This window comes from Physella acuta, unplaced genomic scaffold (assembly GCF_028476545.2).
Source record: "Physella acuta isolate Inbredline_101_S28 unplaced genomic scaffold, ASM2847654v3 ptg002245l, whole genome shotgun sequence".
In the NCBI taxonomy this organism is placed as follows: Eukaryota; Metazoa; Mollusca; class Gastropoda; family Physidae; genus Physella; species Physella acuta.
This window is the reverse complement of record NW_026733744.1, coordinates 68,785-82,476: the sequence shown is the minus strand read 5'-3', so window position 1 is coordinate 82,476 and position 13,692 is coordinate 68,785. Positions and strand designations below refer to the sequence as shown.

Below are 13,692 nucleotides of genomic sequence, written 5' to 3'. Positions count from 1 at the left end.
TTGGGTTTTCGTAAATAAATAAAGTCTTTCTGTCTGCGATGTCCAAACGTTGTTACAGTTACCGTCCTAGTTGGGAGAGTGGGGTCGGGATCAGAGTAGCGGGCACTGGTTAAAGTATATGTTTTCTATTTAAATTAAATATATTTTTTTATTGCGTCCCGGGGGTGGGGGAGGGCGGAATGATGCCCGAAAGAAATTCTGATAGGATGATGGCGTGGGGTGAGGTAATCAAACTTTGTGACCACTGTGCGAGCATTAAAAAAAAAAGAAAGAAATCACAGTTTATTTGCTCAAAATTGTTTATGTAACGTCCTGTTTTCATAGACCTCTATTGAGACAAATCACGTGACAATAAACCTGTCGAATGAAAATGAATAGGTTAGGGGAGAGGTAGTCTACAAATGACGTCACATAATTCATAAATTTAACAACGTGTTATGTCATTTATGGATGGCCCCTTTATTAAGACCGAATGTTGTTCTTACACACACAAATGTAAAATAGTTCGTTTATTTATAGGCATATTGGTGTATTTATAAAGCATATACATTCGTTAATTTATTTTTTTAAAGGTCACACTTTAAATATTTTTCTTAACGATGGTCAAACATGGCTATTTTTATGTAGGAAACTGATACCCAAACCAAATAACAGAAAACAGACTTCTTGCGTCATCCCTAGTACCCGACCTATAGATACCGCAGTTAAGAGAGACAGTAGGGACTATATTGTACGTCATCATCGCTAGACTAGTCACCTCTAGTGACCTAGATTTTTTATGAATGAAATCTACAAAAGCAGAAAAATATCTAATCTACAGGTCATTATTTTAAGAAATCTTTCACACTGGAGGCAAACAGCTTAGAATTGAAAAGTATCCTAACATTTGTACAGCTTAATAATACGTTTATGTTAAAATATATCGCATTATGCTCAAAAGTACAACATTTTCTCAAAGACAAAGTCAGCCTGTTTCTGATTGGCTGTGCATAATAACGAGTCGAGTCGTACGATGTTTTTTTACATGACGCCGGCAACCATTACTCCAAACGTGGTACTGGATCTTGTATTAATGTTATGAACGGTGAAAAACATTCTTCAACACGCTGATTAGTATTAAAGTAGAAAAAAAATAGAATTTTGAAGTAGTGTTTTATATTTTAGGACGGTGATTTTTTTTTGGAGCCGTGTGTTTACCTGATATTTTTGTTTTCCAGTTCAAACCATAACACGTTTACAATAAAAGCGCAGTGTGTGTGAACTAGAATTCTAACCAACGCGCATGCCCACTGAAAGAGGTATGGTACGACAGACGTTTGAACTTGAAGATTTTTGTCATACGTAACTCAGGAGATAGCGGCGAGGACTTACAACATAGATACGTGGTCACACTGACAGGAATTATAACATAAATAAATCGGAAATTCTAAACATTTTTTAAAAATATAGTGGATGATTTTTCACAAAATGTGGCTTCTTCTCCTGCAACTTGTATTAGCCGGTGTGGTTTTCAACGTGAATTTTGTAACAGGAACATCAGAAGGTAAGAATTAGAAAGTAGGCTAACATCACTGTCTCTGCCGTAAGGTGAATACATGAGCAGATAAGGACAATACGTTTGTATACAAAATTTAACACTCCCAAAGTTCAGTAGATTTGATAAGAGAACAAAACACAAGTCATTGTATTCAAATAAGGCAGATGACTAACGCTTCTGATCATTGACCATAACGTTGCAGTTTTTAAAAGATGAATGAATGAAACTACGATTTTATCTTATTTAAATAATAGTAATAGCCCTCGCTATACCTCTCGGTACCGGCATGAATAAACGGAAACGCAATATAGAGTCTAGATCTACATCATTTAAAAAAAAATTGATTCTGATTTAGATCTAGATCTAGATTTCTAGATCTAGAATCTAGATCTAGAAGCTAGATGTTTAAAAAAAATAATTTAACAAAACTTTTGCAATTTAATTCAGTCTGTTTTATTTTAGAATCTAGATTCTAGATCTAGATTTATACAGTAATAGGCCTATAGTATACACTTAAGTATACAGATCTAGATAGATCTAGATCTATAATCTATAGAATATAGATTTCTAATAGGCCTAACTATAGTTTCATTCATTTTAATTTTGAAAGTTAAAAATATGCCATATTGTATGCCCTATTCGCAGTATTTGATATCATATAGATCTAGATGTAGTACATATGTTAGTCTGTGTATGATGACTAGATTCTTAATACTAACATAAATAAAAAAATACACATGCTCATGTCTGGCACATTTTATTTCAATCAGCTTGTCGGGCTGACGAGTTCCAATGTGCTAGTGGAAGATGTATCACGCTAGCCTTCAGGTGTGATGGGTCGCAAGACTGCCCAGACAACGACGATTCGGATGAAAAGGGTTGTCGTAAGTAACTATTTACTTGTTCATTAACTCAATCTGACAGTCCTCTAAATTGGGGTAGTGGAAATCTAAGCATATCATGTAAAACAACCACCTTACATTGAGTTGTATTAGTCTAGAGTGTTGTACTTGTTTGAATGTTTGTGAACTTAAATGACTGTTTCCCAGTTGGTAAAAATCTAATAAATAATAGACTAGTTTTAAAAGGTATGTCTGTCTGTTTTTGTCGAATTTCAAGTTTTGTCAAAATCTGAGGAGCCGGTGTTTTAAAAACCGGTGTTTTGGCAACACTATATTAAAACTAGGCTAGGTATTGTCATTTTTAGTTGTTATATCTTTAAAAACATGGAACCTGCAAATCTTGGGTGCCATAATCTTAAAACCAAGCCCTCTACACATTCTCATACACGTAACTCAAAGAAATTCAATAACTCGCCCACAGCAGTTGGGGGTGGGGAGGGAGGGAATGGGAGGGCAAGCCCTAGTGATTTAAAATAGAAAGCTTTTCATTGGTCGAATCCCGTCTCCTGAGCGGTTCTAACCTAGAAAATAAACCAATCGTGGCTTTTTGCTGGTGAACGCAAGGTCACATCTACTTGTATGTTGTAAGGTCACCATGGCTAAGCTGGTTGAAGTGAAGGGTTGAGGGACGGGTGTGGGGGTATGACCGCCATGCCATGGTAACAGTTAGGCTATTACATAATTTGTCCTTATAATTTACATTGCCCAATTAGACTAATAAATACCCATCACAGACTTATCATACATAGATCTGCAAGGCCTTTTTAGATAACATCGTCGCAGATATGATATCAACCGGCAAATGTATGGAAACGGTTTTTTAAAAAAAAAAAACGAACAAAAAAAAAGTCACTGAACACAAATTAAAAAAAAAACAACACACGAATGTTAGCCCGTTGTAGGCTCGTATATTGTAATTTGTAAGCCCATAGATCTATATTGTAAGCCCAATAGTCAATGAACACAAAATACGAATAGGCCTATATAAGCGTACTTAACAATGTTTGGGAAATAACGCTTAATTACAAATATCAGTAGGTCTAGTCTTGTAGAATCTAACATAATTTCCTAATTATTATAATTTACTTCACACTTAGCCTGACATACGGTATACTTTTCTGGGAATTGGCGATTTTTAAGTCACACGATTACTTTAATGTAGCCTATGAAACCTTGTTCATACTACACGATGAAAAATACAGTATACAAGTTTCACATTTTAGTGTTCTATTCATTTAGGTTGATAAAGATCGTAACTTGATCTAAGATAAACATGCTGAATAAAGTAAGCCGTATAGCTACTTACTTTAAACAGCTTTAGTATAGGCTAGTTACTTAAAAAAAAAAAAACTAAAGAAAGCAGGCTAGATCTAGATCTAATTACTTAAAAAAAACAAAACAACCCAATAAAGCCCTGTACACTACAACAAAGCAGTTGTTTTACCACCACACCTTTTACATTACAAATGGCTATTAGATCTAAATGTTATAAAGTTTGAACACAGTCAGTTGTATTTTGCAAATCATGAGTTTGTTTTGTGAATTTACAATTAAATACCTGGATCTCTAAAGGGTGGGTGTTTCTGACCATGTGAGATAGTTGGAAAAATTACTAAGATCATTGTTTCATTTTATTGTGAACTAACTATAGTTTTTTATTTACTTTGTACTAGATATTTTCTTATTGAAGTAAATTTTATACACAGATTTGTATAATTTATATTTTTCAGAGGCTACTACTTGTGGTACAGACTATTTCCGTTGTACAAATGGGAAGTGCACATCCATAAGATGGCTTTGTGATGGTACTGATGACTGTAACGATGGGTCAGATGAAACCCCAGCTTTGTGTGGTAAGTTTTTAAACACTTAAAAAAAAAGAATCCTTAAGTTTTTAGGGGGGGGGGGCACTAATTAAAAACAAACAGAAAGGCTGTGTTAAGAAAAGTTAATTAATTGTAATATCTTATCCTTATGTAAAGTGTAAAGATTTTATTTTTCGGATAAATCTGTTTTCCAGCAAATCGTACTTGCGATGGATACAAGTGTAAGGACGGCATTGAATGCATTAGCTCTAGCTGGAAATGTGATGGCAAGAATGACTGTCCTCAGGGGGATGATGAATTAGGTAAGTTCTTGTGAAATTCTTTATTTTTAAATGCCAGATTTTTATCATGGACTTGTCCAAATGGATTTTTCTGTATTTACTTTTTACTATCTCGTATATACGAAGTATAGAGATAATCTTGTAAGCGTGAAAAAAAAAATCGAGATTTTTGCAAATCTCGGCGTTTTACATTTCCCTGAGACGAAAATACATAGTTACAGCTAGGTTGATGGAATTTCATATATTAGTATTTTATCAAAATCGTAGATCCGTATCAACTAGCGATTTCCGATAACCGGAAGTGGAATTTTTTTTACTTTGAATTTTTCAAAAGCCTATAACTTGAGTACTATTTCAGATAGATAAATGAAATTTCGCATGTAAGTAAAAGATATAATTCTCTGCCTTCTATCAAATTTTGAGTAATTTCCATTGACCGGAAGTAGTAATTTACGATATTTCTGATTTCTCAAAAAACGCCTGTGAATTTATAAAGTACTAATAATATTCCGCACTATTATGCACATTTGTGTGGTGTTCACTTGGTGTGAAATTTTTTCTACAGGATTTTATTTTATTTTAAAAAGTTTAAGTATTTAAAATGGATTAAAAATCATGTATATCCCGAGTTGCTGTCCCCTGTTGTTTTATATAAGAATTTTCGCGAATGTTTAGGGGAGATCACTCCCTGTTTATTTTTGCAGGCAAATGTATTTCACCATTTTAATACTTTCTACTTGTATTATGTTCTCTGTAATTTTATAGTTCAGACACTTACATTATGTTAAAACAGTTATTGTCTTTAATAAAGACTCGAAATTCCATTATTAACTTTAGGAATTGATTTGTGACACTATTTATAAGTATACTTTGTTTACATATACCATCGCCTAGCTATTAAGAAATGCTTAATTACTGTTATTTCTTTCATTAGGTTGTAACAGTCTGTGTGACTCAGATGAGTTTCAGTGCAATAACACTAGGTGTATCACTGGTAGTTGGAAGTGTGACGGTACTGATGACTGTGGTGACAATACAGATGAAATCGATTGCCGTAAGTAACTATTAATTTAAAGTTTTCATTAGTCCTAGCTGTTGATTCTTTCAGGTGAAGTGAATATAGCAAAAGGTTATCCCTTATACAGTACCTAGTCCGTAGAAATTAAAATAGTGATTTAAAAAAAAAATTGGGGCAGTTTAAAATTAAGTATGCAGTTCTCAGCTGCTATTCTCAGGAATGAAAATTAAATTTCTAGGTACTAGAAAACATAATTACTTATGAGATCTCATAGCAATAAATTTCCTTACATTTCAGCTGAAGTAAAAGAGTGTGACTTTGAGACAGAAAAGAAATGCAATGATGGAGAATGCATCCTCGAACATTTTTGGTGTGACGGAGACAAGGATTGTAAGGATGGATCGGATGAGAGCCATTGCTCCAGTAACCACACAGAATGTCGTCAAAATGAGTTTTACTGTTCTTTACCTGCACACGAGGCACGGTGTATCCATCTCTCTTGGCTGTGTGATGGTGATATGGACTGTCAAGATGGAAGTGATGAACTCAACTGTAAGTTGTTAAAATTGTTTTTTGAGATATTACATTAAACTATACATTTGGTGTTAGGTACACAGTTCATGAAAATAGTTTTTACACTATTGATTGCTAAAATAAACCAAACAAATATATTCTGGGTTTTAGGTACAAAACGTGATTGTCCACCTAATCACAAGCTCTGCGATATTAACCATTGTATTTCGAGTGATTTCTTCTGTGACGGAGAATTTGACTGTGACGACAAATCTGACGAAGCCAATTGTAATGTTACAAGTGAGTCTTTCTTTTTCAAAGTGCTTAGAGCTGATCAAAAAGCTCAACACAATTTTACAAATTATGGTTACATTAGCTATTGCAATATACTTGAAAAAAGTTAATTTGTTCCTTATAATATATAAATATATTATTTGCTGAACATTTAAATTTTGTTTATTTTAAATGTAGAATGCAAATCAGACGAATTCACATGTGATGACAAAACCTGCATCCCTAGAGATAAAATCTGTGATAAAGTTAATGATTGTAGCAAAGGGGAGGATGAGACCTCCTGTACTAGTAAGTTTAGTTTTGCTAATGTTTCAGTGAAAGAATTCAGTAATTCTCAATTACTCATGCCCAGATCGTTTTGCCATTATCACTAATTAAGAAGTAGCCATAAATTTCTAATAGCTTCAGTGGCAAGAAAAATAAATTGCAAGAGAAATAAACAATATGTTGTCTTTAATCTACAAGAGCTCAATTTTAATTCTCAATTTTAAGTTTAATTTTTGGTATGATTTCCTCTTTTAGATGACAGCTGTTTGGATAAAAATGGAGGATGCATGCACTATTGCGTCACAGGGGACAATGGCAAACATTACTGTAAATGTAGGGCTGGTTATGAAGAGGACCCACAGAACCCAAAGAACTGTACAGATATTAATGAATGTGAAATACCTGGTACATGTTCCCAGATCTGCTACAACACCAAAGGTTCTTACAGGTGTGACTGCAATGAAGGATATGCTTTGACGGACCATCGCTATTGCAAAGCCACTGCAGGTTTGACTTTATACTCGTATTATCCTTAGTAACATTTTTTTTTTGTTATTTAAAATAGTTGAACATTGACTATTTTGTTTTGTGTTTAACCTTACGCATTGAACTATTGTGTCTGGCCTGAATTGATCAGGTTTAATTCCTGAAAGTCTTTATTAACCATTAATGTCCCATTCATTCTACCAAAACTCCACCCATGACGGCCCAATGTAAGGAGCATAACTCTGTATGATCAAGTGAATAGTTTCACAAAATATTTGTTTTTGTCTAAATGAAATTGAAAATTAAGATAAAAAGTACTGCTTAATGTTGGGAATAAACCTGGCTTTCCAACAGTATTAAATAGAATATATTATATTCGGTAAAAGTACAGTATAAAAATAAAAAATGTCTGAGAAAATTCAAAACAGGTCATTTTCGGTAGTCAACTTTATTTATTTTTGTCTTAACAACTATGCATCGAATTTAACAGTTAAATATCAATTTGGTTATGTTTAACATATATAATTCATAAAATACATGCCTAGATACGTTTAGAGGCATTAATTTTTTTTATTTTTAATATTAAATCTACTAAAAATACGACAGATGAGTCGAAAATTTCGAGATAGAAAGAAACTATTTTTTTTTATCTTTCAAAAGCGCCATTGAAATTACAAGACCGGAAAAGGATGCTGAAACCATCCGACTTCCTGTTTAGTTAAAAATTAGGATTTGTAGGCCAAATTTTAATGAAACAAATTTAATTTTTCTATGCTTATTGTAAGCGGGCGGCAGCGGGCGTTACGGGACATTAACGGTGTCGGACGGCAGCGGGCGTTACGGGACATTAATGGTTAAGTAAATAAACTATAAAAATTTTTATTCAGCTGCACAATTTTAATTTGTGAAAGGCTACAACAGAGTAGGCTAATTTTAATCTTTATGATTTTTAAAAATCTTCAATTATTTCAGGCAAACACGCAGAGCTAATTTTGTCAGATCGTCATGAGCTGCGTCGCTATCACCTAGATACATTTCATTACAACAGACTTCTGAACAAATCTGTCAGTGGGGCTGTTGCCATGGACTTTGACTTCAGAGAGAACTCTATCTATTGGACTGATATCGAATCTGAGAAAATTTGTGTGTAAGTTATCTTTACCTTACTTTAAATACGCGCAATACTTTGCGAAAAGCTTTATGGCTTTTTTTTTGTCTCATTCTAGTGCGCTTTTAAAAAAAAAAATACTGGTTTGATTGGTATTTTCAATACCTAGTTTATTAAGATTTTTTTATCTAGACTTTAAAACTTTTTACAGCACTAATCTGAAAAATGGGAAAGATGAGATAAAAACAATTATTGAAGGAGGTGTTCGCATGCCAGATGGTATTGCTGTTGACTGGGTGCATCGTAATCTTTATTACTCTGACACTGGATACAACAAGATTGAGGTATCTCGCCTGGATGGCAGCCATCGTAAGACACTCATCAGTGATGATCTTGATGAACCAAGGGCATTGGCTGTAGACCCTGAAAATGGGTAAGTTCGGTAGACGTTTTAAAAACAAATTATATTGTGTAATAAAACCTATTTGAGCTAAATAAAAACTTGCCTATTTTGTCTTACAGTTGGATCTACTGGACAGACTGGGGCAAAACACCTAAGATTGAAAAATCTGGTATGAATGGTCAAGAGAGGAAGGCTATTGTAACTCAACGCATTGTATGGCCAAATGGACTCACTATTGGTGTGTATATGCTAAGCGAACTTAAAAAAATAACTAGGTTTAAATTGCCAATTTAATCGAAGCAGATTGAAATGTATGAACCTCACCAAAAAAAACGTACTAGTTTTTACCTTTTTTAAACACAATTTAAACCTTACCAGATAATTAGCATTAACTTTTACATAATGGAAGTCATATTATTTTGATTGGATTTTCAGATTACATTCAACAACGTTTGTACTGGGTCGATGCCAAACTACACACGATCGCAAGTTGTAATCTAGAGGGAGGAGACTTCAAAAACATTTACAAAGATCATTCAATACTCGGCCATCCATTCGGCATCACAGTATTTGAAGACTACCTCTTCTGGACTGACTGGATGTCCAACGCTGTACATAAAGTGAACAAATTTGGCAAAGAAGTAGCAATCACCATCGCCCTAAATCTCAAGTCTCCTATGGGGATACATGTCTATCATATCTCCAGACAGCCAACAGGTAGATTATTTTGTAATTTTATACCATACTTACATTGTCAGTGCTTATTAGACTACAACACTTTTAGAACTATGTCCCTCATTTTCTTATCAAAGTTTATATAGGTAGTGTCATTCAAAAATTTATTTTTATTTCCATTTTATCTCTTTTCTCATGTTTAGAATTTTTTTTTAAGCTGGTAAAATCATTCAGCCAAGTACAATTTAGAAATATTTTAGCTCCTTTACTCTTTATGCACATTAACCGAACTTGTAATAATTTATGTATCATGTGGTATCTGTATTCTAGGAACCAATCACTGTGGGGCTAACAATGGCGGCTGTACAGACCTGTGTCTGCCTAAACCACGTACCAATGATACAACAAATAGCACCAAAAACTTTGAATGTGCCTGTTCTAATGGGAGAAGATTTGGAGAAGGGGATCAAAAACACATTTGCATTGATAATGGTAAAAACATTGATAAAAATTTCCCAAGTTAAAATTTGAAGAAAAAAAAGTAAACAAAGCATTAGGCCTTATGACAATTTTTTAAACAAATGTACAACTGCATAACTCTTACATGTTCTTTAGTACCTTTGAACTTGTGTATGTTAGTGACAATAAGTCAAAGCAGATTTTATTTTTTAAGTTCAGTTTCATAACCGTTGGCTAAACAGTAAAAAAAATAATATGGATGAAATATTTTACCTGCAGTTGGTGTTGTTGAGCCCCAAACAACCAAGCTACCAGAGGTTGATACAGGAAGCCCCAACAGGTTGCCAGGAAAAAATCCAACTTTGAGACCAACCCCTGAGTCAGTGACAACAGTTGCGCCAAATGTACAGACGTCTGAACAGACAACTGAAACTGAACTGGATCATGGGACTACCATGGAGGTTGCTAATGACACCCACACTCTCATGTCTGTGCATGAATCTACTGGAAATGGAACTGTTACCATAATAGCAATAATTGTTGTTCTGGTTGTCGGACTACTTGTTGGAGGGGTGAGTAACTTAATAAATTCCTGGTTTAACATTTAAGGCAATTTTAAATTGCATTTTAGGTGCAAATTAGTGTATTAAATTTCCATGCTGGAATTGAAAGGCTTTAAAAGTTAAATATATAAATTTGGCATGGTTTTTTTTTTTTTAATTTTTTTTTAAAAACACCTAAATATACACATTGCATTTTATCTTAATAAATTTCAAAATCTTATTACTGCTATAATTTAAAAAGCTTATATAAAATTGTAATAGATTTGTGTATAATTTTAGAAAAAAGAGCTTTTATTAAAATAAAAATCTACACATATTTAATCTGAAAATTATTTCTTTGTACAGGTTGTGTTTGTCTTGATGAGGAGATACAAGAAAAGGAACGTTAAGAGCATGAATTTTGATAACCCAGTATATAGAAAGACTACAACAGACGATCAACTCATCATGGAGAAAAATGGCTCTAGGACACATTTACCATCTGTAAGCTTATCCCATATTCCAGAAAAGCTCTTAGAATTTATTATTTTAAATCATATAACATGAATAAACAAATGTATCACCCGTATTATGTTAAAAAGTAATGTTTAAACAAATTTGAAAATTTATCTATTCATTTTAAAATAATTTCTCAATACAATCTTTTTTACAGAGTATGCAACCTTTGACTCAGGACACGGAAACAGTTTGAAAACCTATTTACATTTTTCTAAGACTTATTAACAAAGAAATAATACAGCCGAGCTTCTAAATTGTAACAACACATTCTACACATTTTATTCATGGAACTCTAAAACCTCCAAAAATAACCTTAAATTATCATTATGAAATTTTGTTTGAAAGAAATTTAAAATACATCAGCGGTGGTAAAAAAAATTCAAGTGTAGAATGTTATAACAGCAAGCACAGAATAATTTGCCTGGGCTGTATCAAATGCCGATCTTTACGTCCACCAGTTCATCTCTCATAATTCAACCAGCAAGCCTCTGTGTTCCTCACAACTGCAGTTGCTGTTACAAAGCTCAAGAAGCCGCTCAGTGTATTTGCAATATCGTGCCTTCTCACTGTTCACAACTGATTCAACTCGCTTATCAACCCAAAAAGGGGAAACTACTCCCACCTCACGATTGGAATTAACAGTGGTTATCTAGTCAATGCATGGTTACAGAAAGCCCAGCATCAATGAATATTAGATAACAGTGCTTAGAATGGCGCTTCACACTCAAGGCACCAAAGACCAATCTGTCCGGATACACCAAATGATGGACTGATTGAAGTGAAACTATAATGAACTCTCCTATAAAAACCAAAATTTAGTTTTTTTTTCTGTAAAGTATGTTGTTAATTTCTGTAATTATCTTATGATATGCAATATGAAGAGCAGGTGTTGCATAGGTTGATATCTGGCTGTGATTTTTTTGTTATCGTAATGTGTGCTACAACAGACAGAAAAAAAACTTATCTGGTGAGCTAAACAAATACTCAATACATATCTACAAATCCTTAAAGGTTCTAAATTTATCTTTGTCAGATTGTATGGCAGGTTAGCCATTTCAATTGTGTATAAAGTGTGCCATAATTCATTTAAATTTTTCCTGAAATTAATGGATCTGAGTAAACTTTTCTTTTGTTTAGGTAAGTTTATCTCTCCTTACTAATCATTTATAACTGACTGATAGTTACATTTTGTTTAGTTTACCTTCTAAGGCTGCGAAGTTGTATTTCCTTAGTTTCTAGGCTTTGTTGGTAGTACCAGGAACTCTTGGGAGGCTGTATCTATCCAGATCTGTTATCTTGTCAAACCTGCACCAAGCATTCCAAACATTTTCCAGCCTCTGGCATATGAGAGTACATGTAGCACTTCACAACTTTTCAGTTCTTCTTTGTTGGCTTGAGGATTTTCATTTCTTATAAACAGACTTCAACCGTAAATCATGGTTTGAACTACTTGCTGAATATTTTTTCCTTAGTAATATGAAAAAGTGTATTTACTAAGACTTTTTGGGAGTTATTCTTTATAGAATCTGAAATTTTACTGAATTTGAGATAACCAAGCATTTTTAATCTATACCAGTCATTTTTATTCCCTGTAATTCCATTGTAAAAATAGATGTATAAAATTATAATTGTAAAATTAGTTATTTAAATACATGTTTTGTTTTCTAATTAACGGTACCAGTGATTTTTTTTTGTTATAAAATAAACCTTTTGAATAGTTTTTTCTTCAGTATTTAACTTTGTTTTTTGAGATTTGATATTGGTTTATGTACACACTCCCAATACTTCAGTGCCAATATATAATTTTTTTGTACAAGAATGGTTGTTAAATTATTGGCTTGCCTAGTTTCTGTGTAGAGCAGGGTATATTAATTTTTTGTGGTATGATTAAAATTTAAAATTTTAACCTTTAATTTTGCGCATTCCTCTTTTTTGAATTAACATTTTTCATAGCAATGTTAAAAGTTTTGGCTTGCATATTCCTTATATTATTACTAACAATTTTGTTATGAAATCAATTTGTGCAAAAGAATCTCTAAGTGTAATTTAACAATTAAGTTAAGGGTTAAAAAAAAATAATGGTATGCTTCTGAACTTAAGCAAGTAATTATGAATGTAATTTATCAGTGTGCATAAGTGTGTTGCTTTAAAGCTTCAAGTTAATCTTTGTTGAAAAAATTAAAACTGGTGAATGTAGTACATTAAATCTCATTGTTTGCTTGAATATTTTTTTAAGCAAATGTTATTTCCCATGTTGGGAATCTGTTTCTTTTATAACCTAACCCACTGTTCTGTTTAATTTATCCAATTTTTGATCCAGCCATTGAAATCAATGCATTTTCTCCCCACCCACAATTTCTGATGAAACTCTGTATATGTATTGTATTGAAGCTGTCTATATGTTAACAAGTGTTTCCCGTTCAATGTTTAAATTATTCCATTTTTGTTCTAAATATATATATGTACATAATAAAATGAAGATTGAATGTTTAAAAAACTGTACGAGTGGGTGTAAAAAAACTGGGATAATTGTGTACATATTTAGTAAGGTTACATGCTAGATGGTGTGATTTAATCTGAACGTTATTTAATCAAATGGTTTTTTTTTGTGGTAATGCATTGTAAAAAAAAATATGAAAATAAAGTTATTGATGAAAGTTAATTTTCTTCTGGTATCAATGTTGCCTTAGATAACCTAAAATTTTAACCCACAATTAGGCCTATTTATCAACAGATGCTGAAGTTTTTCAACCATTTAACTGTGGTTAGTGGAAATAAGTCTTGAAAAAAAACATTAAGCGAAATATCAGTTTGTATAAACACAGTAATATATATATAATGTTCAGGTTTTTACTCTCTCGT

General features: G+C 32.8%; 1 protein-coding gene across 1 annotated transcript; it reads left to right on the top strand.

The window, feature by feature from the left end:
• The first annotated feature begins 1,040 nt into the window (after nucleotides 1-1,040).
• Nucleotides 1,041-13,492, top strand: LOC131932651 (very low-density lipoprotein receptor). Its single transcript, XM_059289591.1, has 18 exons — nucleotides 1,041-1,084; nucleotides 1,218-1,543; nucleotides 2,308-2,421; nucleotides 4,170-4,292; nucleotides 4,460-4,567; nucleotides 5,481-5,600; nucleotides 5,862-6,116; nucleotides 6,249-6,377; nucleotides 6,549-6,659; nucleotides 6,894-7,145; nucleotides 8,097-8,271; nucleotides 8,444-8,665; nucleotides 8,755-8,873; nucleotides 9,071-9,352; nucleotides 9,641-9,802; nucleotides 10,049-10,341; nucleotides 10,678-10,815; nucleotides 10,985-13,492. The coding sequence occupies exons 2-18, from the start codon at nucleotides 1,453-1,455 to the stop codon at nucleotides 11,021-11,023; spliced, it is 2,733 nt and encodes a 910-aa protein (XP_059145574.1). The 5' UTR covers nucleotides 1,041-1,084; nucleotides 1,218-1,452; the 3' UTR covers nucleotides 11,024-13,492.
• Nucleotides 13,493-13,692: the final 200 nt, after the last annotated feature.